Genomic DNA, 26,252 nt, shown 5'->3' on the forward strand with positions numbered 1-26,252 from the left:
GAAAAACGTGGAGCATCGGCACACAAAATGTGCTCTTCCAATCTGAAATTAAAAGAACGTGGCTCTTCTTCTGGAAGCCCTCTTCCACTCCCAGATCATGAAGAGCACCTTGTTTTGAAAGCATCTTTCTAAAGAAAGCATATGTAGATGCTCTGTGGGCCCTTTTTTTCGAAAGACCAGTCCTCATGGTGCTGGCTTTTTCGGTTCCTAGACCATTCTTTCAAAAGAGCGGGGGCTGTGTGGACGCTTCTGTTGAAAGAGCAGATCACTTTTTCAATCCACTTTTTGGTATGTGGTTGCGCTCATTTGAAAAGTTTTTTTCAGAAGAGCTCTTCCAGAAGAACTTCTTTTGAAGGATCGCTGTAGTGTAGGCATTGCCTTAGACAACTCTAAACAAAATACTTAGCACCATGGACAGCTATGGTGCTGTCTAAATTAACCCACCATCATCTTCACTGTGACGATGTGTACTGCCACCTTCTATAAGAAGGAAAAGGAACATCTTTTGTATAGAGAGATTCAATGCTGCCTGACATTATATTTCACAGATGCAGCCACTGAACTAGCATTAGTCTGTTATGAATACTCCATTCAGGTATATCCACAATTACAGCTCCTAATCAAGGTGCCTTTGATCACAGCAGCCCTGATGTTTGTAGCTGCTTTTAATCCCACTATGTTCCCAGCAAGTGATTTCCTGCCAGCAAGGTTTCCTTTGAAGCTGTCTCTCTCCATCTCTCCCACCGCCCCCACCCCCCAATATACATGGTGTTTGCTGCTGATGAGGAATGTTCTTAACAAGGCTGGGCGTTCTGACACACAGGTTTGCTCAACATACTGGTGTTTTGCAAGCACATAACCCTCCCCAGCTAGGCAATAACCATCTCTGGAGATATCAGACAATGGAGAGAGAGAGTTTTGTGCATCCCCAAAAGATGAACATTGCCTTGTCCCATCTAGGTCTGCATAATTCACACCAGAGAAGGGCTTATTCTCATCTGCTCTGTACTTGCTCTTTTCCAAAAGACAGTGTTGGAAAGCAGATTGTTGTCATAATTACCAGCGTCTATTCTCGTAACACTCTCAGAAAATCTTTATTACTATGGTAAAGCAACAGAGAGAGAGTTGTGTTAGTCTATATACTATCAAAACTAAAAAGCAGAACAGTAGCACTTCAAATATTAATAAAATAATTTATTAGGTGGTGAGCTTTCATGGGACAGACCCACTTCTTGGCCGTGTCTACACTAGCCCCAAACTTCGAAATGGTCATGCAAATGGCCATTTCGAAGTTTACTAATGAAGTGCTGAAATGCATATTCAGCACTTCATTAGCATGCGGGCGGCTGTGGCACTTCGAAGTAGCCGGGGTCCTTTCGAAAAGGAGCCCCATCGGGATGAGCCACGCGGCAGCGAGGCACGTCAATTTTGAAGTCCCCTTATTCCCATGAGTTGATGGGAATAAGGGGACTTTGAAGTAGGCAGGGTCCTTTCAAAAAGGAGCCCTGTCGGGATGAGCCACGCGGCTGCGAGGCATGTCAATTTCGAAGCGCCGCGGCTGCCCGCATGCTAATGAAGCGCTGAATATGCATTTCAGAGCTTCATTAGTAAACTTCAAAATGTCCATTTGTGTGGCCATTTCAAAGTTTGGGGCTAGTGTAGACGTAGCCCTTCAGACCATAGCCATACCAGAACAGCAAAACTCTTTCAAATCAGATGTAAATAGAGGGTGGTGGGAGAGGGAGACAGTCCAAGGAACTAGAAGCTAATTGCTTTGAGTAAGTCATCATGTAGATGATCTATGGATGCTGGCCTGTCACTGTGGGGTTAGGCAGAAGGAGTAAGGAGTATAGATTACACTAATCAGCTGGGCTATCCACTGTCTTGCCTGGCATTCCTTGGGTCTGTGCAGCCATGGATGGGCTGCCCTGTGAGAAGGGCAGTATGTGATAACATTTATCTAGCTTTGAACTGGTGGGTGAGTTTCCAGTGACTGGGTTGAAAGCTGCTGGGAGCTAGTGTTTGCCTCACTACGAGAGCTCCCAAACATGGGGCAGAGAGATGGATGCACAGGAGATGGTAGCATCCATGGACAGAGTTAGCTAAATTGCAGCCAGTGATTAAGATCCATGTGAGGATAATTATGGGAACCAGAAAACAGAACCACTCCTTTCAGCCCCTGTCCAAGAACCAATGACCCAAAGCAGCTGGAAGCAGAGTTCCACAACAAATGCTATGAAACTTAAACTGTGCTACAGAAGAGATGTGTCGGCATTTTTGAACAGAACAAGAGAAAAATGTTGGTGATTCTCTAGGTCTTAATTGCCGTCACTGAAGTTGTGTCAGTTCAGTAGACATCTTCCTAATTAAGTGCTGTTTCCCTCAGGTGCTAAATAAACCCTATCCTTGTCTTGAGCATGTGAAAGATTTGAAGTTCCTAACTGGCAATTTGTTCTTGCTGAGCCTCACCTGTAGTTAAATTTGACCCTTTGCACAGAATGATGAAAACCTTCAGTCTTTATTGCTCTAGAGCAGGGGTGAGCAAACTTTTTATGTTGGGCCCCACTTTTCATCCCTGGAAGCAGCAGGATCCCCTCCCCAACCTGTCTACATAATCCAAACTGATGACAATTTTGGTTATGTTCATATTTAAAAAAAAAAAAAAAAAAAAAGAAAAAATGACCTGTGTGGTGTGGTGCGTGTAAGAAAATACATAGGTAAAATGTAAAAACATTATTAACTGGTATCTAAATGTGAATACACAGACATAATAGAAGTAACATCTTTCAACATTTTTAATGAGATTGATAAGCTCGGCTCCCATTTTGTGCCCCACTGCTCGAGAGGTTTCACTAGCATCAGCATCAAAAACCTCTTCTTTGGGCAAAAGAATGCAAGATTCCTGGTGCGGCCACCCTTTCTGCTTGAGTTATCAGTGGTGGCAGGGAGGCAGAGGCATTTGACTTACTGGGTTAACATCTCCCATCGCACAGTGCACTGGTATTACTCCCAAAATGCAGCCTCCACGGGTGCTTAGGTGCTGCCAGCTGGCATGGAGATTTTACTGTGGAATACTGTAGGTATCTGGGAGCAGCTGAGGTATGTTAAAAAAAAACAGGATTAAAAGCTAAATTACCACATTTTCTCCTGAGTGGTGTGAGAGGGGAATCTTGCAGGGCTGGAATGTTGCAGTACTTTTTTCTGCATTTGTTTTGTAACATAGCTGATTGGGCTTCAAGATAGTATAAACAAAAAACAAACAAAAAGAAAGCAGTGAATAAACTAATCTAAACTAAACTGTGTTCCACAAATGAGAAGTAGGTAAACTCCATTCTCTTCATTTAACTCAGCTGTGTTATTGATCACAACACTTCCAAATAGCAAGTGAAAAGGGCTCGTTATGAAGACAAAGCATCTTTTCTCCTCTCTCTTTCATATACTTATAACTATTTTCAGTCCCAAACCTTTCTAAGCTCGGAGTTAAGGGTGCACAGTTGAAATTTCCTGGCAAAAACACGAAGGGTACATCTCTGCTACCTGGGAGATCAATCCAGCGAGGGTCAATCTTCCAGGGTTTGATTTTTGCACGCCTAATGGGGACTCATGAAACTGAATGATCAGGGTTGACAGTCAACCCTTATGCTCCTCATTCTTGTGAGAAGTAAGGGAGGTCGACAGCAGAATTTCTCTCGTTGACCTCCCTCAGTGAGGACAGTCAGGTAAGTTGATTGTAGATACGTTGATTTCAGCTATTCAATTGCTGTAGCTGGGCTTGCATATCTCTGATTGATTTTAAAGTCTAGTGTGGACCTGGCCTCAGGATTAGCCAGAAATTCCTAAGTTGAGACAACACTCCAAGCACTAACTGCTACCATCAGGACATTTCTCAGTAACACACTAATGCCCTCTCTGCCATACTCATAGTCTCAAAAAATTCGTTCTGTATGTTAAGTTCTCCTTGTTCCGTACGTTGGGGAAAATACAGCGTATGAATAAAATAGCGTGAAAAAGGTTTGCTGCTTAAATCCTTGCTTCAAGGGCAACTCTCAGTACAATTTTAACCATAGACAGGGGAAGATTTTGCACCCTAGGCTGGATCCCAGCTGCCAGCTGGTGCCTGGGGGGCCCTGCTACAGCCCTGGGTCCCAGCCGCCAACTCCACGGGGGCTCCGCATCTGGTCCCGCTACCTCAGGGGTCCTGGGGTCTGAGGCTCTGCTGTTGACCCTGGAATCCCAGCTGCTGGAGGCTTCACAGCTGTCTGGGGTCCCAGCATCTCCACTGCAAGCCACAGGGCCCTGACTGTCAGCCCCATGCCCAGGACTCCATACCCACCCCCAGCTGTGGTCCCAGCCTGGGGCAATGAGTGGTGCAGGTGGAATAAGGCCAGGGCAGCCATGAAGTCAGAGCAAAATAATTCCTTGGAAATTCCTGCTTAGCACCATCACCCTCAATATTGTTCTAGCTCCACTGATCTTGACTAAAGCGACATTACAGCATCCCCATTATATGAACACACTCCTGCAGATTTGTGTAATAAATAATACTTTTGCTTACAAAAGTATGTAGTAATTTTGGATAGCTTAGATTTTCAGTACCTTTTGTAGACACCTGATAAGTTAAAAATGAAAAAATAATTTCACAAACAACTATACGATGGTGATCTTGTTTTGAAGCGCTCAAAACAGAAAATGTTATATTTTTCCAAAATGTTTTACATTTTTTTTTAAAATGAAATTTCAAACCTTTAAAGCTTTGAAACATCAACTTTTCGTATTTTTCTTCTCTTCCGTTTTCCCCATTAAATTTATAAAACATTAATCATGTCTAAGGTTGAGTGTTTTAACCCTTAATTTTCAATTTTTTTCCTTTTGATGGTAACTTTTTTTAAACCTTTTTCAACTTAAGGAAAATGACACAGTTGTAAAAAGAATAGCATAGACACCACTGATTCCATTGTATTAAGAGTGGAAAAGAATAAAAAGAGTATATAAAAGACAAATTCTAAAATTGGAAATTTTGAATTTTTGATGAAAGAAAGGAATTTTTTGAAAAAAGTAAGTGCCTTTCAATTAACAAAATGTTTTACTTAAAAAAAAAAAAAAAATTGAAGAAAATACGAGCTAGCTCCTGCTCAGATTGCCCTGATTTTGAGAAAGCATTGAGTACCTACCTCTGATAATTCGACCATTTTTTTTTGTCTCAGTGCATCACCTCAAAATTAGCTCTTCGTAATCTGTTTATTTAACCCCATGGTCAACAAGAACAGACAGTGTATTTACAGGCAGTCTCTGTATTAAGCTTTTCTCTGAACAATCCAAAACACGTAAAGTGTCCCATATCTTTTTCATAAGCCAGAGTTTAGAAACTTTAATTTGTACATATTATAAAATGCAAAGCTGTGGGTTTTCTGCCAAGAATATTTCCTCCCCCTACTCCAAATGGCGCCGAGGAAGAAGGACAGATTTATGAGGAAAATGCAGCCAGAAAAAGTTGTTTAAACACTTGCCTCTGCTGAAGTTTTTTGCTGCAAGTTGTAGCTGAAGGCCTTGCCCTCCTCTGATGCATTCTCTTTTTGTGATTTCCAGTTCGAGTGAGGGGTTCGTCGTGGCAGAGAAGATTGCACTGCTCACCCTTGTCTCCGGGGTTATAGTCATGGCCATCCTGGGGAACTTGCTGGTGATGGTGGCTGTGTGCAGAGACAGGCAGCTCAGGTGAGCCAATATGCAAGCCCTCTCGGCTCCCTCCTTTAGGAGGAATTTTACAAGGACAGAGTCATGTAATTTGCAAGGGGGTGAAGGGAACAAACCCAAACCCAAACCCAGATAGCTGAGAACATAAACCACTGTGAACAAGAACACACTCTCGCCTTTCTTCTTCCACATGGTTGAAGTCCCAGCAAAGTCAGGCTCTGATATGGCTCCCAATACGTGCAGATTTATACTACAGAAACGTGATCATTTTATTATCCAATCAGTATATTTTTAACACTCCAGCTGCCAAAAAAGCAGATAAATCACTTGCACAAAGCAACCCAGGGAATCGTGGAGAGAAGCACTGCAGGGCCTTCCCTTTCCTATTCCAATTCCTGTTAGCAAACCATGAGAAAAATGCAGGGAGCCAGAGCCTTGTCTGTCACAATTAGCATGTTACCAGGCTGCTGTGGTTCATATGGTGGGGTTTTCGTAGGACCTAAACAAGTCAGGCCCCCAGCTCACAATGGACACTTGGGCCTCCAACTCTCAGCCAAGTTGTGAAATGTTTCTCTAGTGATAGCTGACAGCCTTTGGAGTCTGCAAATGAGCCTCAATGTTCATGAGCAAAAGCATGTCAGGTTCATATGTCTTGCACCCAAAGCCCCACCTGCTCTAGGTATGATAATACAGCTCTACCCTGACCTTCAGTACTGCCTGCTGCTCCAGCTCTGAGCCTTCACACGGTTCTGCCAAGAAGTGTAATCCCACAGCCGTTATGTTTCTCAACTGTCTTCTGTAAGAATCTGAAAGAAAAATTCAGATGAATAATGATTAACATGCAGGTAATTAAATTAGAGACCAAGTCTTATTAAACCCTCAGTCCCCCCAATGAACAGGTACACAATTTACCAAAGGGCCAAATAAGTCATATGCGTGGACTTTGTTTCCCTGATAAAGTCTGTCGCTGGACAGGAGTATATTAAGCAGAACATTTCCTGTACTAGCAGAAGAGCCGGGGGACCTGCTAACTAGCAGTTTGTCATCTGACGATCAGTTTCTGAGAGCCCCCACCCTGATACTAGTATGTTAGCATTAGCCAGGCTGTGGGCAGCACTGGAAGGGCCCAGGAATGTCAGCATGTTTCACAAAAAGCTCTCAGTGCTCCTCAACTTCCCCTTGCGCGTTCGTTCTCCTTTCACCTGTCCTGCATGCAAGCACAGTGTCCTCACCAGCTCCATTCTGGAAAGCCCAGACCTAGAACCTTATCACTACACAAGCTCCTATTAGGTAACGCTCACCCGTCTCTCGGAAGCCCAGGCCTTTTACGCTGTTACCATCCTCTCTCTCTGTCTCCTAGTTCAGCTGCCATCTGCATGTGGAACAGGGAAAATGATTTTTCTTCATAAATTGACATTTTCTGCAGGCTGCCAGAGCTGCCTGTCCTGAGGGAATAACAGGAGAGGAAAGGGAAGAGGGTGAGTCTAAGGCTACATTTATGCTGCCAGGGTTCGATTTTGCACATCTAGTTGGGACATGCAAAATCGACCTCTCAGGGTTCACAGTTGACCCGTGTACTCCTTGTGAGACGCAAGGAGTAAGGGAGGTCTATGGGAGATGCCAACCTTCCCCAGTATGGACAGCCAAGTTAGCTGAGTGCAGATATGTTGATTTTAGCTATGCAGTTGCTATAGTTAGAATTGCGTTTCTGTGGTTGACTTACTTAGGCTGTTGTCTACACTAGGCAACGTGCACAACTGACTGCAATCAGAGGGGAGACTGCAAGACATCCTGGTGTATCCAAGCTAGCTAGCTGAAATAAACATAGCAGGAAAGCCATAACAGTTAACTGCTCAAGCTCTTCCCGTGGGTCCTGGGTGAGCTTGTACAGTGCAGCTATGGCTTCACTGCTAAGAGTACTCATGCTAGCTGTATTAAAGCTAGGTTAGGTGTGTCTGTGTCCTACAGTCACACCTCTGCCTGAACTGCAGACATACCCTAAGGCAGTGGCTGTCAACCATGGATTGTGGATCCCCCGGGAGCCATGAGCAGGATTCAGGGGTCTGCTGGCCAGATCCAGTGTTAGACTTGCTAGGAGCCAGGGCAGAAGGCCAAAGTGCCACTGCCTAAAGCTGAAGCCTGGAGCTCCAAGGCACACCACCAGGGTGAAGCTTAAACCTGAGCTATGGTGCTGTGTAGGGCCGCAGGCGGTTGCTCTGCCTGCTGCCACCTAGCGCTGTCCCTGGCTTTTACAGGCAGAAAACAAGTTGTGGCCAAGATGGGTCAAGGAGTTTTATAGCATGTTAGCAGGGGGGTGGGGGTGGCGGGTGGGAGCAGGGCTCAGAAAGGAAAAGTTTGAGAACTTCTGCACTAAGACACCCTGGTCCTTCGGAACGCAGAAGATAAGCCTGGATTCTGTGACTGCTTGAGAACTGGATGGTTTGAGAGAGACACACCTGGACATGATGTTTTATTAACATTTATGGCAAAACTAGTGGGATAAAGAGAGAAATCAAACATAAAGCCGCAGAGCACAAGGAAAACAATAGAAAATGCTGGTGCTTTTGTGACTGCCGACAGGCACACTTAAAACTAGAACCTCTGGAGCTTAGTGCATGAGCCTTTAAAGTTTGAGCTGGAAGCTGGCTGGCTCTCAGCAAAGGCTGTGGAAAAATTCATTCTTTCTGTGAGTGGTCTAGATACCACTACAAGGGACAGTGAACCACACCCCTTGGTCTGTTGGTTGCGGTTTCTGAACTTTTATTAGGAGTCACTGACAATGCTCTCAACTTGAGACTGTAATTGTGTATGCACAGTGCTGCATTCTGCACAGAGAATGGAAAACGGTGCATATAACATGCCAGGTTAGTCAAACAAACAGGCATGTGCATGCCCAGTTGCCTCGTTTTGTGAGCACAAGTAGACACACCCATGCAGTTATTCAGAGAACTTGATGAACAGTTGGCCCCCAAACCAGGAACGTAATTAGTGACAACCCTTTAAAATAGTTTAGAGGTTGATTAGAGGACTCTCCAGTGAACAGTTGCATCTGTCCATACATGGGATGTACTGCTTCAAGATCATCCCACTGATTTTTTTAAATATATGTCTTGTAGGAAAATCAAGACCAATTATTTCATTGTTTCACTTGCCTTTGCGGATCTGCTGGTGTCGGTGCTGGTGATGCCCTTTGGAGCCATTGAGCTGATTCAAGATAAATGGATTTATGGAGAGATGTTCTGCCTGGTCCGAACATCTCTAGATGTCCTGCTCACCACAGCATCAATCCTTCACCTGTGCTGTATCTCCCTAGACAGGTATGAGCAGAAGGACGTACACAGCTCTTGCCAGCCGTTTCTTTTGACAGGGTGCAAACGATTAGTCATAAGGAAAAGTAATATATCCATGGGTACTTTCTCAGCCCAGAGTCGTGTGAATGCTTTGTGTAATGCCTAGCACAGCCGTAAATATCTGACCGTACCAGCTAATGAAACTTCATCAGTGTACCAAGGGTTGAAGAAAGGTGTTGTTTATACTAATAGAGCTCGTCACTGCTGTAATTCATGTAGTTCTGTTAACTTCAGGAGTTGATGATCTGGCTCAGTATCTTGCAAGAACCATGTTCTCTGTTTCTTAAAAAAGATACTTAATACGTGACTCCTGGCAGTCACAAAGGACTATTCCTTCTTGGTGCAGGATTGTACACTTTTTGTAGCAGTGTGTCTTTTGAAATATCAGGTACTGGTCTGGAGGCTGATGCCAGATTTGTTTACCAGTTGGTGTGATTTGTTATAACGAATATTATGTACTTGAGCTTAGATACATCAAATTACCATCTGACTTTATATTCACAACGCTGTCTCTTTGACATATGTTTAAAGTGCATTGTTACTGCTGTTTCTATTATTAGCAGCTGTATAACCAAACAAAAATTACATTAACGTATTATATGTTTTGACATATTATTACTAGATTGTAGACAAAAATAAGCAGCAGCAGATAATGTTTATAATACATGTTATGGCCTCTGTCACTTTTAAACTTCAAAAAATGGCCTCTCTTCACTTCTGTGTGGTGGCAGCTCACAAATTTCTCTCTCTCTCTTACTCTCTCTAGTCCAAACATGGATCCTTCAGCCTCTCTCTCTTCACTTGTACTTAATGCCAATTTGAAATCTCTTGAAAAAGCTCTTTTTGTAAAATTTGCCTCTTTCCATAAATATAATTTTCCAGTTTTTTTAAATAAGCTGCCTCTTTCCATAATGCAGACAACTCAAATAATTTCTCCAGTCGGTGCAGAGACTTCTGAAAAATGTCCGTTTTGTTTTCAGTGGCAGGGGGGAATGAGAGCAATGTTGTCTGGGAAGATGACACCACACAGCCACAACCACTTGCGAGGCATTTTTTTCCCAAAGTGCATCTGCAAAAAAATCCAGAATGCAACAGGGCTGAAGGAACTGTAGGATAGACGCCCAGAATGCACATCAACAGCAGTCAAACTTTGGTGATTTAGTGGCTATGCACTAAATTGACTTTGTGAGCAGGTGCGGACACTCAACTTCGATGTTATAAAATCTTGTGTTACAAAGTCGGCTTTCCTAAATTCAGCTTTATTTCATACTGTAGAAGTTGCCTTTGAGTTGATGTTGGATCTGTTGTTGTCAAGATGCATAGCTTGAATCTAATGTATGAGTGATGCACAATTTTATATGGAAAGAGGTTTTTGCAAACAAACCTTAAACCCACTATATAAAACAAGGGCTGCTCAAGTACATGCCATATACCTGGTTATAGGGTATATGCAACTGGATGATGAGGACTCATTCCTAAGGACCTGGGCCTATGAAAAAACCGTAACAAATTTGGAACAAGTTCAGTTCAAGGAAGACTAAGGGAAAGCTGTTTACAAATCACATGACTTGAGTGAGGGGTAATGTAGAAGTTAACGGCCTTAGAAAGAAGGGGAATTGAAACTGGAAAGTAGCAATTGGAAGGTAGCAGTGTGAATGGGCATAGTGATCTCAGCCTTTCCATATTAGGGGCCACTTGTGAAGACCAAGAGTCTCTGATGGGCACCTTCTTTCCTCATCTGTCTCTTACAACTTCCTCTGTGGCAAGTGCAACATGCAGGAAAATCATATATATAGAGAATCTCCAGGTACCAGGAATTGGATCAGCACACGTCGAACTGGGAGCTCAGCAGTACTGTCTTGTGGGGCTCCAGTCTGAAGCCCATCCCTAAAGATAAAAGCTGAAGTGCAAGAACTGAAACTATGTGAAAGTGATGGGTGCCACTAATCTGGCCGTGGAGGCAGAGGAATCTGTTGCAGGATAGCAGGGTTCTGCAACCCTTAGCACGGCCACGTGTGACATGTGAACTGATTTTCATCCCTTCTCCCCCATCCCGTCAGGAGCTTGCTGAGTACCATTCCACCTGTGGGTAAATGAAAGGTGAGCTAGTGCTACCATCACCACCTAAAAGTGAAGCTCAGCATCTTAATTATTTATTAATGAAGCTGTTGTAAGTAGGACTAGGAGGCTATGTCTAGACTAGAGGGTTTTGTTGGCAAAACAGATGTTTTGCCGACAAAACCCGCAGAGTATCCAGATTCCCAAGGGCTTTCTGTCAACAGTAAGTCAACAGAACACAGCACCTTTGATGACAGCTGTACCCTGCTCACCACAACGAATTATGCCTCTGTCAACAGAGGTCTCTCGACAAAAATCTGGTCTGGACATTTTGGGGGCCCCTCTGTCGACAGGCTTCTGGGACACTCGGCAACCCTGTCTGCTGTATTTCTGGTTGGCCATTTTGCCAATAGAGTGTCCAGGCAGTCTGGCCACTTTCTGCTGACAGGGCAGATCGCTCTTTCGATCTGCTTGGTGGTCTGGCTGCGATCTGTTGGCAGAAGTTTTGTCAGAAGATATCTTCTGACACAAACTTCTGCTGACAAATCCTTGTAATCTAGACATAACCTTAGTGACTTTAGAAAGTATCTCTGGCACTCAGACCATACACTGCGGTCAAAAGGGAAAATTTCGGCACTCCTCTTTGGGAAGGTTGCTGTCCCCTGCAGTATTGTGATTCAGTGCATTTATTTCATGCTGTGGTGTATGTGCCCATGGGTTTATATACAATGCTAGTGTTATGTCTATCATGGTGTCATCTAGAGACCCTGGAATCAGGCTTCCATTGTGCCAGCTATGTAATGCAAACAAGTATAAAAGACCAGTCCTGCCTCAGGGATTTCAGTGTCTAGATTACTGACCATACGCAAAAGATGGAAGAAACAGAAAAGGATTGGGTGGGAAATGGGCGTGGAGAGAGTATTGATACATGAGTTACGTTCTCGTAGTAAATCCGTAGTCTCAGCTCTCCACCAGCCAGGCCCACCCACAGGGAGTGGGGCAAAGGGGGAATAGTCCCAGGGCATAGAGCTCCCAGCCACCACTTCCTCAGGAGCGGCGTTATCTGAAGCCCCATGCCCTTTAGACTGCCACCACAGTACTGCTGTGCAGTGTGCTCCAGGCACCACTGAGCCCTGGTGGGAAGGACAGTGCGGCGTGCTGTGGGAGGTGCTGTGAGCTAAATTCCCTGGCCCCACTCCTTCTGTCCAAGGCCATGCCCCCTAAGGGAGCACAAAGCACCCTCCCCTTCCCCCCAGACTTTGCATGGGGGCCCAGGAAGTCTGTCACCCTCCCTCCCCCACGCCTGCCACCAGACAAGCCCCTCTGGAACTCTGGTGAATTCAGTATGATGAGGTCTGTGAATTAGGGAGTGTACTTTACACAAATAAAGTACTGAGGCCATTTAAACACATATGCTCTGGGAATGCCTATTTGTATATGCATTCTGTAAAGAAATACTTCAAGTAACTGTCATGAACTTAATCCATGAACTTCTTTGGTTAGCAACAGTCGTCCGTGAAAAATCCCTTAAAAGTATATAGAATCATAGAGTCGTAGGGTTGGCATAGACCTCCGGAGCTCATCAAGTCCAACCCTCTGCTCAAAGCAGGACCAATCCCAACTAAATCCATTAGCAAACCAGGAGAATTATTGTGGAGAGCTAGTCTAATGGGCACGGGTGCTGGAACAATTTTGATAGTGGTGGTGCTGAAAGACATCGAACCACATTGTAAACCTTGTATGTAATGGGAATCACTTGAAGCCAGCGGTCTGGCAACAGCCCCCACACCCTGAGTTCCAGCACCTGTGCTAATAGGTGAAAGATTGAAAAAGGGCAAGAAAATCTAAGGATTTAGGGTGAGAGAAACAGAATTGCTCCGCATATGCTTGGCCGTGTTCTGGTAAAACTCTCATTGACTCCAGTGGAACCTGAGATAGGACGATGTTTGATTCTTCTGAAAACACCAGCCTTAAACCTTATGGAATATGTGAGTGATGTAACAGATTGAGGGCCTCATCTTGCAAGGTAAAGAAATCCATCAGCTTTTCATGGATTTCAGTGAGAATTAAGGGTGGTCAGGAGTGCACACGTTAGGACAGAGAAGATTGTTCCATGTAAATGATCACCAGAATGACTGAAAGGAAGTAGGCTCGTACTTTCATGATGCAGAGGATATTTTGGCTTTGCAAATTTCATGTGCTGTAGTTATATAGATTATTCTTCTTATTCTTTTAGGAGTAGAAGTAAATGTTATGTATACTTTACTTTTATTCCTAAAACTTTGGCTCTTTCTCCAGGGAGTGAGGTGAGTGTGTGTGTACACACACACACACACACACACACACACACACACACTCCCTGACAAAAGAACCAAAGTCATTTGTGCTAGGTGCAGAGCTGATTGAGAGAAATAAACTCTTTTTTGAAGACTGTGGGATTAACAAATTGCAGGAGTTGGGATGCCATCATAAGTGGCTGGACCACAGTAAAATTATTAGAAAATCTTATAACCATCTGCTTATGAACTCTCTGACAGTTATGAACTGTTATAAACAGCAGAGCCCCATGAGAAATCCCTTACTATGTAGCCACTAGAAAATATTAGACCGAACAGCAGTGTAATTGTTTGAGCAGAACCAGAAGGCACTCAGAAACTAGATGATTTATGAGTGCACTGAAATTCTATCCCTGTTTGAGGTTAAGGACACACCGAGGTGCAGAGGTTGAAAGAGAAGGTCACAGCTCTTCTCTTTTCTGTTTGGTGTTGTCAGACTTGTCACTGCCCAATGTTACGCTGCTGTTTCTGGGCACACACACTCCCTCTCTTGCTCTGTGTACGTGTGATACTCTGTGTACGGTGTGTGAAATGCTTTGCTTTGACTCAGAGGAAGGTGATGAGAACTAAGGTTTCTAGGCTGGCTGCTGAATACATCCTGATGCTGGTAATTACCACAGCATTTATCTTCCGCTCAATGCCTTCATGCAGAGAGAGTGTCATTTCTATAGCACAAGTCCTCTGTCTGCTTAGAATTCCAAGTAGTTCCCTGGCATTATAATTTTCTTGTTTCTCTTTTCAAAATGACTTTAAATGCCTGCCGCAGAAATGACCACTATAGGCAATACCAGAACCAGAGCACTAGCAAAAACCAGCCTGTGCAACACTGTTCCTCTCCAAAGGTACTTGGATTTTCCATAGGATAATAAAGTTTTATGTCTATGCATGATACCTTCCCCTTTCCTTTCTCTTAGATCTCATTATGGAATTTCACCTGGGATGTTAGCTGGTCTGACTTCAGGGATAAAATCCTGACCTCACTGAAATCAGTGACTTTTTGCCATGGCATCAAAGGGGCCGAGGTTTCACTCTGTATTTTTAACACGATGGCCGTGTCTACACTAGCCCAAAACTTTGAAATGGCCATGCGAATGGCCATTTCGAAGTTTACTAATGAAGTGCTGAAATACATATTCAGCTCCTCATTAGAATGCGGGCGGCCGTGGCACTTCGAAATTGACGTGGCTCGCCGCAGCATGGCTCATCCAGACGGGGCTCCTTTTTGAAAAGATTCCACCAACTTTGAAATCCCCTTATTCCTATTAGCAAATAGGGTGGAGCTGTTAGCTGCTGATAATGGGCCATGTCCTCCATGACTGAACTGGCCATGTCTGGTCTGGCCCTCCCTCTTGACTGGGACTCTCCTTTTCATGAGCCTATATATTTAGACACTCCTCTCGACCAACTCATGCATCTGACGAAGTAGCTATTTGCCCTCAAAAGCTTATGCTCCAAAAATCTATTAGTCTATAAGATGCCACAGGACTTCTTCTTGTTTTTGAAGACAGAGACTAACTTGGCTACATCTCTAATACTTATTGATTAAAATGAATTCTCATGCGTCCCCCTCCATGGCCCATATTAAGAGTTTGGATAAAAGAGCACAGGAGAAAAACAAAGATCATCTTAGGATCCCATCTATCATGAGGAACCTGTGTAAGTGTTAGCCTGGAACAAGGATACATGTGCAGTAGTAATGGTGTTACCAGCAAAGTCACTCTTAGTGCAGTGTCCTTTCTCCTTGCTCAGGAGATACTGTAAAAACACTATGGAAGGGATGTAAAGAATGTCTTATATGCCCAGGGTGAAATTCTGGCAGCAGTGAAGTCAATGGCAAAATTCCTGTTGATTCCATGGACCCAGGACATCATTCCTGATGCTCATGAGCAGTCTAAGTGAGCCTTAGATATTTTGTGACTTTTGCTAGAGATGAGTTAACCTTCACTTTCAAGAAGAGGGCTCCTGCTCCAAACCTGCCTTACAAGAAAAACAATTTAAATTCGACCTAGGAATTAGTGAAAACACTGAGATTTAAGAGCCCATTTCACAACTTGGGAACTGCAATCTGAATTTTTCTACTTTTAAATTTGCCGTTACCTTGGTGGATTACCTCGAGGCAAGTGTTCTTCCCTTGAAATAAACCTGCCAGCTGTGATCGCTTTGGTTTGGGAGCTCCTTGAGAAAAGTGGAAATTTCAGCATCACTTCCTTCTGTTCCAGAAGTGAACGGTAAAAAGCTCCTTCCTCTTGGATATTTTTAACAACCACCAAAATTGCTTTCTAAATCCTACCAGTTCCTTCCAATTCTTTGATTATTTTGGATTTCAGATTTGTTTTAATCTTTGAAGAATGATCACAAATTATTGTGGCGCTGTTACACATGAAAAGAAATCTGTACACTTCACCATACATTCTAATAGTAAGTAAAGACTGGACAGACCCACCATCCTGTAATCCAAGTGCACTATGCATGAAATACTTGTTGGTTATAGACAGGATCCAGGAGGCTCATAAAAGTTTGATTTCTAATCACAGTTCTAAAGCTTTCACCTGGAATGTGGCCTTTATGCTTGTACAGCTTATTTCTTCTCTCTTCTACAAACCTTAATTGAGACTTGAAAAGTCTTCCAAGTAGTTGGATCTTGGCAGGGTTCTGCAGGCATTTTGAACAGCTCTTCGGTCTCATCCAAAATGTTCACTTGAATGCCGTTAGAACTAGAGCTATTGGAGAAACAGTTTTATGACAGAATATGCAATTCTGTCGAAATAGAAAAAAGCTTCATGAAATTCAGTTCCGAACAAAAAGCTCATAAAAAAGTTTTGACATCAGTCTGTCCTGCCTTTTCAGAATGACACATTTTGATCATTTTGAAATGATTTTTCATTTTATATTATATAAAAGAAACACTGATGCAAGTTTGATACTTTGTGAAATATAAACATAAATATCATAATATAAAATCAAAGTCAAATGTTTCAGTTTTGTCAAAATAAAACAATTTGAACCATCACAGTTTTTTTTTCAGAATTTTCCTTTCCAGAGAATTTTCAGTTTTTTGGCCCTCTCTCCAGTTTGGAATGAAGATTCTGAAAGCTCTAAATCCTTAGCGAAATAAAAGTTCTGCCCTCCACACACCTCTAGTTAGAACAATGTTCCTTGGTGTGATCTTTTACCAGTGAGTTCCCAGAGTTGAGGTTTAAAGATTTTTGGCAAAGATATGGATGTTTAATTTATCATTTTTCCCCCAAGAGAACACTGGATTGTGAAATTGTGTTTTGAGCTGCAAGTAGGTGAGGTGATAGTGACGGACAGCACTGAAAAGATAACAGCAGCTGCATAAGTGCTGGGGAATACAACTCTGTCTAGCCACAGTTTATCACTGGCTTTTTGGCAGCATTGACAGCTAGGTTCTGCATGAGCACAGACTATGTCCTGGCACATCTCATTGGGCTGCTTTTCTTTTAAGATTTGCTTGACAGGAGCACTTATGTCATGGTTTTTTTTTTTTCCTTTTCCCTAGATGTTGCTGTTCCATTAATTCAGAGTTCACTGGCACATATTTTCCTAGCTTGTGTTTTTCCTTGGTTCATAAGTCCCCTGCCTTCTGTTTATTTTATGGGCATACTTATATTTTTAGGAAATGGCATTTTTAAATCTAATTATCAGAATCCACTTTGGAAAGTCATTCTGTTGATGACTTCAGGGAAGGTGGAAGATACCACTTTTCAAGACTTTTGTTTGAAAACATTTTATATTTCTTTTCATGTTTGTCTCTGAAAGATCTGGTGACCTCAGTTCTTCAAGGAATTAGGTACTGCCTTCAGGTGGGAGAGCAACAGAAGCAAATGACTTGACTTTGGCAACAAAGGTTGCCGCGGGGGAGAATTAGCTTAATAAAGTGCTGCATATGCACCTCAGCACTTCATTAATAATCTCCTGCCACCTTACTTACCATCCTCTCTTCAAAATATGGAGGTAGTGCAGACAAGCCCATAATGTTAAAAATATTCCAGAATAGTCTCAAAGAGGTAGCTGTGTTGGTCTGTATTATCACAAAACAAAAAAGCAGTCCTGTAGCACTTGCATCCCTGTTTTGAAAGAGGCAGGCAAATGAGGTAAATCAGAAATGCAAATGAGGCACAAATTTGTATATCTGACACCTTGTTTGCATATTCTTATTTCAAAATAGCTTCTTTCGAAAGAAAAAAACCAGTGTAGACACTGCTCTTTCGAAAGTAAACCCCATCTTCGAAAGAATCCTTCTTCTCGTGAAAAAAGGGAAGAAGGATTCTTTCAAAGATGGGGTTTACTTTTGAAAGAGTAGTGTCTACACTGGTTTTCTTCTTTTGAAAGAAGCTATTTTAAAACATGCAAATGAGGTGTCAGATGTGCAAATTTGTGCCTCATTTACATTTTTGATTTACCTCATTTGCATACCTCTTTCAAAAGAGAAATGCAAGCATAGACACAGCCTAACAATATAATTTATTAGTAGTGGGTCTGCCCATCAAAAGCTCTGCCTAATAAATTATATTGTTAGTCTTTAAAGAGCTACAGGACACCTTTTTTGTTTTCCAAAACAGTGTTCGTCTACATGCTTTCTTTGATCCTCAGGAAAATTAATGCAATGATTGCAGCATTTAAGGGCTGAAAGTATAAAGAAAAATAACAGAGCAGATGGTCATGGCACAGCCTGAGGGAAGCAATGTCCTTTACTAATCTTTACAAAATCCTTAGATGTATGATAAATTTTTTGCTGTATGACTGCCAATTCCCTCCACTTCTGCCAAGGGACAGTGGTGAATTCTTCTATCTACATTTGGAAATATGACTTTTTATGGATTAGTAGCTAAACTTACCCAGCTCCAACTAACTGCTCTCCTTAGGGTTATTTCCCAGAAAAATTATCTTGATCTGAGGGCATTTGTTTTCTAACCAGGATTTTCAATTTGTTAGATGAAGTCATTTTTGGACATTTTTATTCTTGACCAGGAATGGACATGCACTTTATTTGGAAAACTGAGGAACATATTGGCTACGTCTACACTAGCCCAAAACTTCAAAATGGCCATGCAAACGGCCGTTTCAAAGTTTACTAATGAAGCACTGAAATATATATTCAGCACCTCATTAGAAAGCCAGCAGCCACGGCACTTCGAAATTGGATGAGGGTTGTTCTTTACTTAAGTCAATAAAAGTTGATCCAATATTGCACTGGCATAAATAAATCAACATGCTGCCTTTTAGATTTCAGATACTAGCAGAATGCTTGATTCACAGAATCATAGGGCTGGAAGGGACCTCAGGAAGTCATCTAGTCCAGCCCCCTGCTTCAGGAAGGATCAACCCCCACTAAGTCATCCCTGCCAGGACCTTGTCAAGCTGGGACTTAAAAACTTCGAGGGATGGAGAATCCACCACCTCTCTAGGCAATGCATTCCAATGCTTCACCACCTGCCTGGTGAAGTAGTTTTTCCTAATTTCTAACCTATACCTCTCCCTCTGTAACTTCAGACCGTTACTCCTTGTTCTGCTGTTTGATGCCACTGAGAACAGTTTCTCACCCTCCTCTTTAGAGCTCCCCTTCAGGAAGTTGAAGGCTGCTATTATATCATCCCTAAGTCTTCTCTTCTGTAAACTAAACAAGCTCAAATCCCTCAGCCTATCCCCATAGGTCTTGTGCTCCAGCCGCTTAATCATTTTTGTTGCCCTCCTCTGAACCTGCTCCAGCAAATCCACATCCTTTTTATATGGAGGAGGGGGCCAAAACTGGACACAGAATTCCAGATGTGGCCTCACCATTGCCAAATAGAGGGGAACTACTTCTCTAGATCTGCTCGAAATGCTCCTCCTCAAAATGGACCCTTGTATGCTGTTAGCCCTCTTGGCTACAAGGGCACACTCTTTACTCATATCTAGCCTTTCATCCACCATAACCCCTAGGTCCCTTTCCGTCATACTGCTGCTGAGCCAGTCGGTTCCCAGCCTATAACAATGCTTGGGATTCTTCCGTCCCAGGTGCAGGAGTCTACGCTTCTTGTTGAACTGCATCAGATTTCTTTTGGCCCAATCTTCCAATTTATCCAGGTCACTCTGTTTCTTTTATATAATATAATATTAAATAAAAAGTCATTGTTGGTCTCCCAACAAATGTCTGGATGATTAAAGTCTCCCATGAGAGCCAGGGCCTGTAATTTGGAAGCTTCACTTAGTTGCCTGAAGAAAGCCTCATCTGTCTCATCTCTCTGATCTGGGAGTCTATAGCAGACACCAGCTACAACATCACCTCTGTTACTTCCGCTTAACCCAAAGACACTCAACTGGATTTTCTCCCTCCTTATATTGGAGCTATGAGCAATCATACTGCTCCCTCACCTAGAGCACAACTCCTCCTCCTTTTCTCCCCATCTGTCCTTCCTAAACAGTTTATAACCTTTCATGACCGTGCTTCAGTTATGCAAATCGTCCCACCAAGTCTCCGTTATTCCAACCACCTCATACTACTTTGACTGTGCCAGGGCATCTAATTCTTCCTGTTTCTTCCCTAATTCCTCCTGTTTGTTCCCAAAATTTTATTCTCCAAACATTTTTGAGCAGGTGGTGTAGTTCTTTACTGAACTAGAAAAAACAACAAACAGCTTGCAAATGCAAAGAACAGGTCTTTCTTAAGTAGCCGGGTTAGTGTCCCGCTTGTGTCTTGCAAAGGAAAAATATAGTTGACAAAGGCAAATGGAAAAGGAGAGTTTTCCAGGCACAGGGCCCAGGGCAACTCCCCAGCCACAGGTCCTGACCATGCCCCGCCTCTGCTCCGCCCCCGCCCCAACTCCATCCCTTCCACTAGACCCCACTTCTGCTCTGTCCCACCCCATCCCTGCTTCACCCGTTTCTCAAAGACCCTTCCCACGAGCAACTCATGTGGCAGCAGCAGGGGTCAACTACCCTCCTCCCAGCAGCGAGAGCCAGAGTGACGGGGCAGCCTACTGCTGTCCACCCCACTGCCCTCCCCAGCCTGTTGCGCTGCGTTTCACTGTGACAGCAGGAGGCTTTCTGCTGCCATGGTGATGCCATGCACAGTGGGCTGGGAGGGAGCGGCAGAATGGAGCAGAGCAGGTGGCCAGGTCCCTCCAGCACCACCCCCCACTGTAGTGAATGTGGTGGGGGAGGTGACCCCTGCTGCCGTCCTATGATAGGCCTCATAGGCAACCCATGGGTGCATCCTGTCCACAGGACGTGTGAGGTGGCAGTGGTTGGAACCCCCAAAGCATGAGGCCTGGAGCAGCTGCCCTGAACAATCCTATGGACAGGACGGCTCTCTGTGCAGATATGTACTGCTCAAACAAAAATCTGTTGGAAATCCTGGAGTCAATTTAGGCTGCTTTCGTTATTCATTGCCCAGAGGTCCCAAACAGCGCTGGGGCTTCACTGTGCGTGGTGTTGTACAAACACAGAGTAAGACAAGGTCAGTGCCCCAAGGCGGAAGTCCACAGCATGGTCCACACCTTCCACTTCTGTGCCCGACAATGCTCCCAGCTGGCTCGAGTCAAGAATGTACTTAATCTCTTAATTTTCCTTCCTCCTTTCCATGAGCCTAGCAGTGGAGATGCCTTTGCGGTAGTGAAGGATGCCATTCCATGGAGGTTGGTTTGATCACCAGGCACAGTACTTATTTTCCTTTGCTTTTGCAGGGTGTTTGGGAGGGGAGGGGTTGTGGGGGCAGACTGACTCTTTCTGTGCAGCTGAAACCACAGCAGCACACACCCCTGACTCGTAACAGAACTGTTTCTCTGGCACAGTGGTGGGCCAGTGTGACAGCTTGAGTGTTGTGCAGCAGAAATTCATGAAGAGCAATGAGGGACATTTCCTTTTCCATTTCTTGTTCATCTTCACAATTTCTCTCTGCTGTTTGCTCAGCTCAGCGATAGACAAGCTGTCCAGGAGCCTGGGAATATTATCTATGTCTCCTGTATGTGGAGCACTGAAATTTGTTACGCCAGGGATGGTAATAGAGTTTGCTGGGCCCTGGGCAATGGAGTAGGGTTGGACTTGGCTCTGAGCTCTCCCAGAAGGGCTAAGGGTAGCCAGCCCTGAGCACCATCCAGACTGTGCTGGGCCTGCCCCAAACAACCCTCAGCGTCACCCAGGGTTCACCCTGTGAGGCTACAGTGCCAATATAAAGAGCCTGGAAAGCCCTTCTAAATAACCATTCTTGGACAACTGCCCCCTTTGCCCTCCTGTCAGTGGCCCTGATTAGACACAAAGGTATTGTTGATAGGGGATGTCTCACACTTCACCATGCATTTGTCGGCTTCGTAGCCTGATTGGTTTGGTAGCCAGGCACAAGAGTGAGAGCCCCACAGGCAGGAGCAGGACTTGATTGTTCTGACATCAGCACTTTGTGTGCCTCATATTTTATGCGGTCTGCTCAGCTGATTACGGCAGGATCCATTGGTTAGGGGCAGAAGGGCATGGCAAAAATTGCAATCCACTAAGGATTGAATTAGTGGCCCAGCTAGTCCAGAATACGATCTGACAGTGGCCCAATCCAGTACCCTCAGAAGAAGGGGAAAGAGACTGCAGGACAAAACAATAAGCTGCCCTTTGGGGAAGTTTCTTCAGAACCCCAGGTGGTTAGTGTTTGGGTTATGCCTTGAAGCAAGGTCTCACAAATTGTTATGGCCACTGCACTGTCTGTTAGTATCCCTTCAGAGTTAGGGAAACAATGTTCACTGGTTGTTAGGATATAGTTCTGGAAACCAGGAGAAATGACACCACATTCACCTCCAAGAGCCAGATATGATTCCCACTGAAGATATAGAAGTCAGGTGGAAGAACCCTGTAGCTCAGAAGCTTGTCTCTTGCCAACACCAGTAGGTCCCATAAAAGATATTACCTCCGTTGGGAGCTGGGATAGGAAACTGGATTCTTCTCTGCCTCACACATGATCTGCAAAATTGCTATGCATCTTCTGGTTGCAAAATCTTAGTTATTGGTACCGGTGATGAAGGGGCATAAGAAACTCAACTCGGCTTTCCATTACCACTTCAGTGAAGTTTGCAGCGATGGTAGTTACAAAAGAAACAACATTTTGATACGTGCTTGGAGAAATATTGTGGTGGGCTCACAGAGAGAGGAGAAATATGAAAATCTACGATGTTATTTTTAGTCATAATTTTAATTATAATGACTCTTTAATATCATGCGTAAGCCAATGTAATGCTGTCAGCTGCAATACAGATAACGGTTCAGGAAGCTAACAACTGGAACCAATTGGATGAATGGTTTCTCCAACATGGTTAATTGGAAACATTTACCATTGATTTCCTTATCTATTTGCTACTCCTGACTCAACACATTAATTGCTAGAGGAAGTTTTGAGTTGGCTTTTTTCTCCTCAATTTATTTATTCATTTTCATTTTTTACTCTCTTTGCAAAATATACACATTCTGTTTGGTCTCCACAATAATTTGCTACAAAACTGCATCTGCTGAATGGTACAAACATCCTGCAATGAAAGGCAGCTTCCAGTAGACGGCATGGAGAAGAATGAAGCATCCCAGTCTGTGTCCCTGGTACTTAGTAACCCAAGGGCTGCTGTAAATGGTGCTGGAAGTAGTAGCCATCTGTCTCAATGAGCCATAAATGATATTACTGGAAATGTCTGTTTGATCTCATGGGTCAGTTTATTTCCTTAAGCCAGAGGCACACACTGAAGAGGGGAAAACCCAGGCTCAGTAAGCTACAGTAAACATGGTGTGAGGTTATGTACACTGACTCTTAATCAGAGATACACAGTGCACAGCCACCCTGTAGAACTCATTGCCATGGAATGACATGAAGGCCAAAAATACAACTGGTTAAAAAAAAAGATTAATTTAACGGATGATAGGGCCTTCAGTGATCAAGATACAACCCCCATGCTCTGGGTATTTGTAAGCCTCTCACTGCCAGAAGATCAGATAGGGAAACATGGGGTCATTCTGGATTGCCCTGTTCTTTTCATTCCCTCTGAATCATGTGGCACTGTTTTACGGCTGGAAGACAAGAGATGAGGCTAGACTGACCATTGGTTTGACCTGGTATGGCCCTTCTTATGTAAGGAAGCCTTTAATCATAGAACATGAGAACTGGAAGGGACCTCAAGAGGTCATTGAGTTGAGTTCCCTGCCCTCTTGGCAGGACCAAACACCATCTAGATCATCCCTGAGAGGTGGCTACGTAACCTGCTCTTAATTATCTCCAGGGTTGAAGATTCCACAACCTCCCTAGGTAACTTATTGCAGTGTTTTACCACCCTGACAATTAGGAAGTTTTTCCTAATGTCTAATCTAAACCTCCCCTGCTGCACTTTAAGCCCATTTCTCCTTGTCCTATCCTCAGAGGCCTCATAGGCCTATCCTCAGAGGCCACATTTTTTGTCCCTCCTCCTTGTAACCCTCTTTGAGGTACTTGAAAACTGCTGTCATGTGACCACTAAATCTTCTTTTTTCTAAACTAAACAAGCCCATTTCTTTCAGTCTTCCCTCATAGGTCATGTTCTCTAGACCTTTAATCATTCTTGTTTCTCTTCTCTGGATCTTTCCAATTTCTCCACGTCTTTCTTGAAATGTGGTGCCCAGAACTGGACACAATTGAGGCCTAATGAGCACTGAGTAGAGCAGAAGAATGACTTCTTGTGTCTTGGTCACAACACTCTGGTTAATACATCCCAGAATCATGTTTTGCTTTTTTGCCAACAGCATCACACTATTGACTCATTTATTTATTTTAAGGGTGACACTGACTTCCTGTCTGTTTGCAATAAATCTCATTTCCTCACTCCATGAGACCCACCTAAAGCTCACACCTGTCCTTAGCACTAACTCAAGACCTCCTCCTAGCACAAGCATGTCAAACATGTGGCCCAATCAAATTTTTGTGGCCCACAACTAGATGTTTATAAAGAATCTAAGTGTCGCCCCGGTTGCCTGTGTCTCGTTAGCGGAACTTTTTTTTGCTCAGGATGCTTCTGCTCTGCTCAGCCTGGGGTGGCACCTATAAAAGCTGCAGGGGGCCAGCGCCTGGTCACTGCATGCCCTGATGCCCCAGCACTGTGCTATGATCCACCCACTGTCTTTGGCCCCACTGCTGGTGCCATTGCTGGCCGGGCTGCTGTTGCTCTCTGTCCGCCCCATGCCAGCTGCAGTCTCCCGCCCCAAGCACTGCTGCACATCCAGCCCAAGAACGACCCGCTCCCTCCCAAAGGTGCAGCAGGTAGGAGTAGGTAGGCGCACTGGGGGCAGCAGGTTGGGGGAGAGCAGCTGCCCGTTTGGCACAGAAGGGGGTGGGATAGTAGGCCCAGCAGAGCAACTCCTGTCCCCCTCACACCGCTCCGCAGTCCTGCCTCCATCTGCTTGGCTTGGATGGGTTGCAGCAGCGGAGAAGGGCTGGGAGGGGTTGGGCGGCGTGTCACCAGCACAGCGCTCTCAGCCACTCGGCTCTGTCCACTGGCCTGGCCAGCCCTACTCCTGTGCCAGCCACAGCATGGTGCTACCAAGTGCTGGGCAAGGGAGCTCAAGACTGTCTCCGTGCCAGCCACAGCAGGTGCTACAAGGGGCTGGGCAAGGGAGCTCGAGACCTGCCTGTGCCAGCCAGAGCCGTCAACAAGTATGGCTTGGGCATTGGAGGTGTAAGATGTGCTAGGATGGCAGAGGTGGCATGACTGTGCCAGGCTGCTCCTTGGCTGCCATAGGACAGCAGGAGCAGGGGATCGGCTGGATGTGAGTGGGGAGCCTGGCTGTCATGGGACAGCATGGTGCGGGGGGAAGGCACAGGCTAGGTGCAAATTCTCTGGCTGCAGTGGGACAGCTGGGGGAACACAGACTGGGTCTGGCTGCAGGGGAACAGTGAGGGGGCCCAGGTTGGGTGTGGCTGCCCAAGCTGCAGGGTGACGGGGGGTGGGGGTGGGGGTGGAGGACAGGCTTGGTGCTGCTGCCCTGGTCATGGGGAAGGCAAGGGTGGCATAGCAGGGCCCTGGGTTCCCAGCTCTGCCCTCAGGAGTTTGTTTTTCTCTCTCCACAGGCTGCTCATTCAGCAGTAAGTTCTGTGTCCCGAACAATGGTTTTCAACCAGTCTGCTGTGAGAACTAAGCGTGCTGCAGAAGTTTCATCCATTTCCCCTTGCACTTTGCAGAGCCAAGAGGAGGGGGACTGAAGAAATTTAACAGCACACTTAGGTGATCCCTCACCAGCTGGGGGCTCAAATAGCAAGGCTGCCTGAGTCCCAGCTGGTGCTGGCTCATCCATTTCCCTCCGGCAGCTGCTTTGCAAAGCCTCTGTGAGGGGAAATTGACCAACTCTGCACCAGATGGGAATCAGGCAGCCTTGCTGCTTGAGCCCCGCTGGTGTGGGTTTGTCAGTTCCCTCAATAGTTCTGCAAAGAGCTGAGGGGATGGGAAATTTACCCACGCTGGGCTGGCTGGGAGCTAAAGCATCCGGGCTGCCTGATTCCCAGCTGGTGCAGAGTTGGTCAGTTTCCCGTCTCAGAGGCTTTGCAAAGTGGCTGTGGGAAGGAAATTGAGGACCCGTGCTCCAACCTTGCAAGGGGATATTTTAGGCAAAGTTTGTCTGCTATTGCAAATGAAATCATTAGGGAAACCATCTCTTACCATGCCTGGCTTATGTTACCTGTGTAGCTAGCAATTGGGGCTGTAATATGTATAGAAATGGGAAGTTTGCTACCTAGTCTGGCTCGGTGTCATGGGCAGGCTGGTAAGGGACTCTCCAAGTACAGCCTTCATGTGTTGTCACATTTTTGGATGATGCTGTTGCACTCATAAAA

At 44.6% G+C, this 26,252-nt stretch overlaps 1 protein-coding gene across 10 annotated transcripts in view; it reads left to right on the forward strand.

Moving 5' to 3' along the window:
• Nucleotides 1–26,252, forward strand: part of HTR4 (5-hydroxytryptamine receptor 4) — a 211,739-nt gene that overhangs the window by 80,051 nt on the left and 105,436 nt on the right. For all 10 annotated transcript variants that reach the window (XR_012647630.1, XM_075009848.1, XM_075009850.1 and 7 more), the window contains 2 exons: nt 5,587–5,712; nt 8,808–9,008. Coding sequence is in view for 9 of the 10 variants with exons in the window: in XM_075009848.1 (XP_074865949.1) it covers nt 5,587–5,712; nt 8,808–9,008 (327 nt within the window). In the remaining variant the exon portion in view is untranslated. The remainder of the gene's footprint in view (nt 1–5,586; nt 5,713–8,807; nt 9,009–26,252) is intronic.

Source organism: Carettochelys insculpta, chromosome 15, assembly GCF_033958435.1.
Source record: "Carettochelys insculpta isolate YL-2023 chromosome 15, ASM3395843v1, whole genome shotgun sequence".
Taxonomy (NCBI): Eukaryota; Metazoa; Chordata; order Testudines; family Carettochelyidae; genus Carettochelys; species Carettochelys insculpta.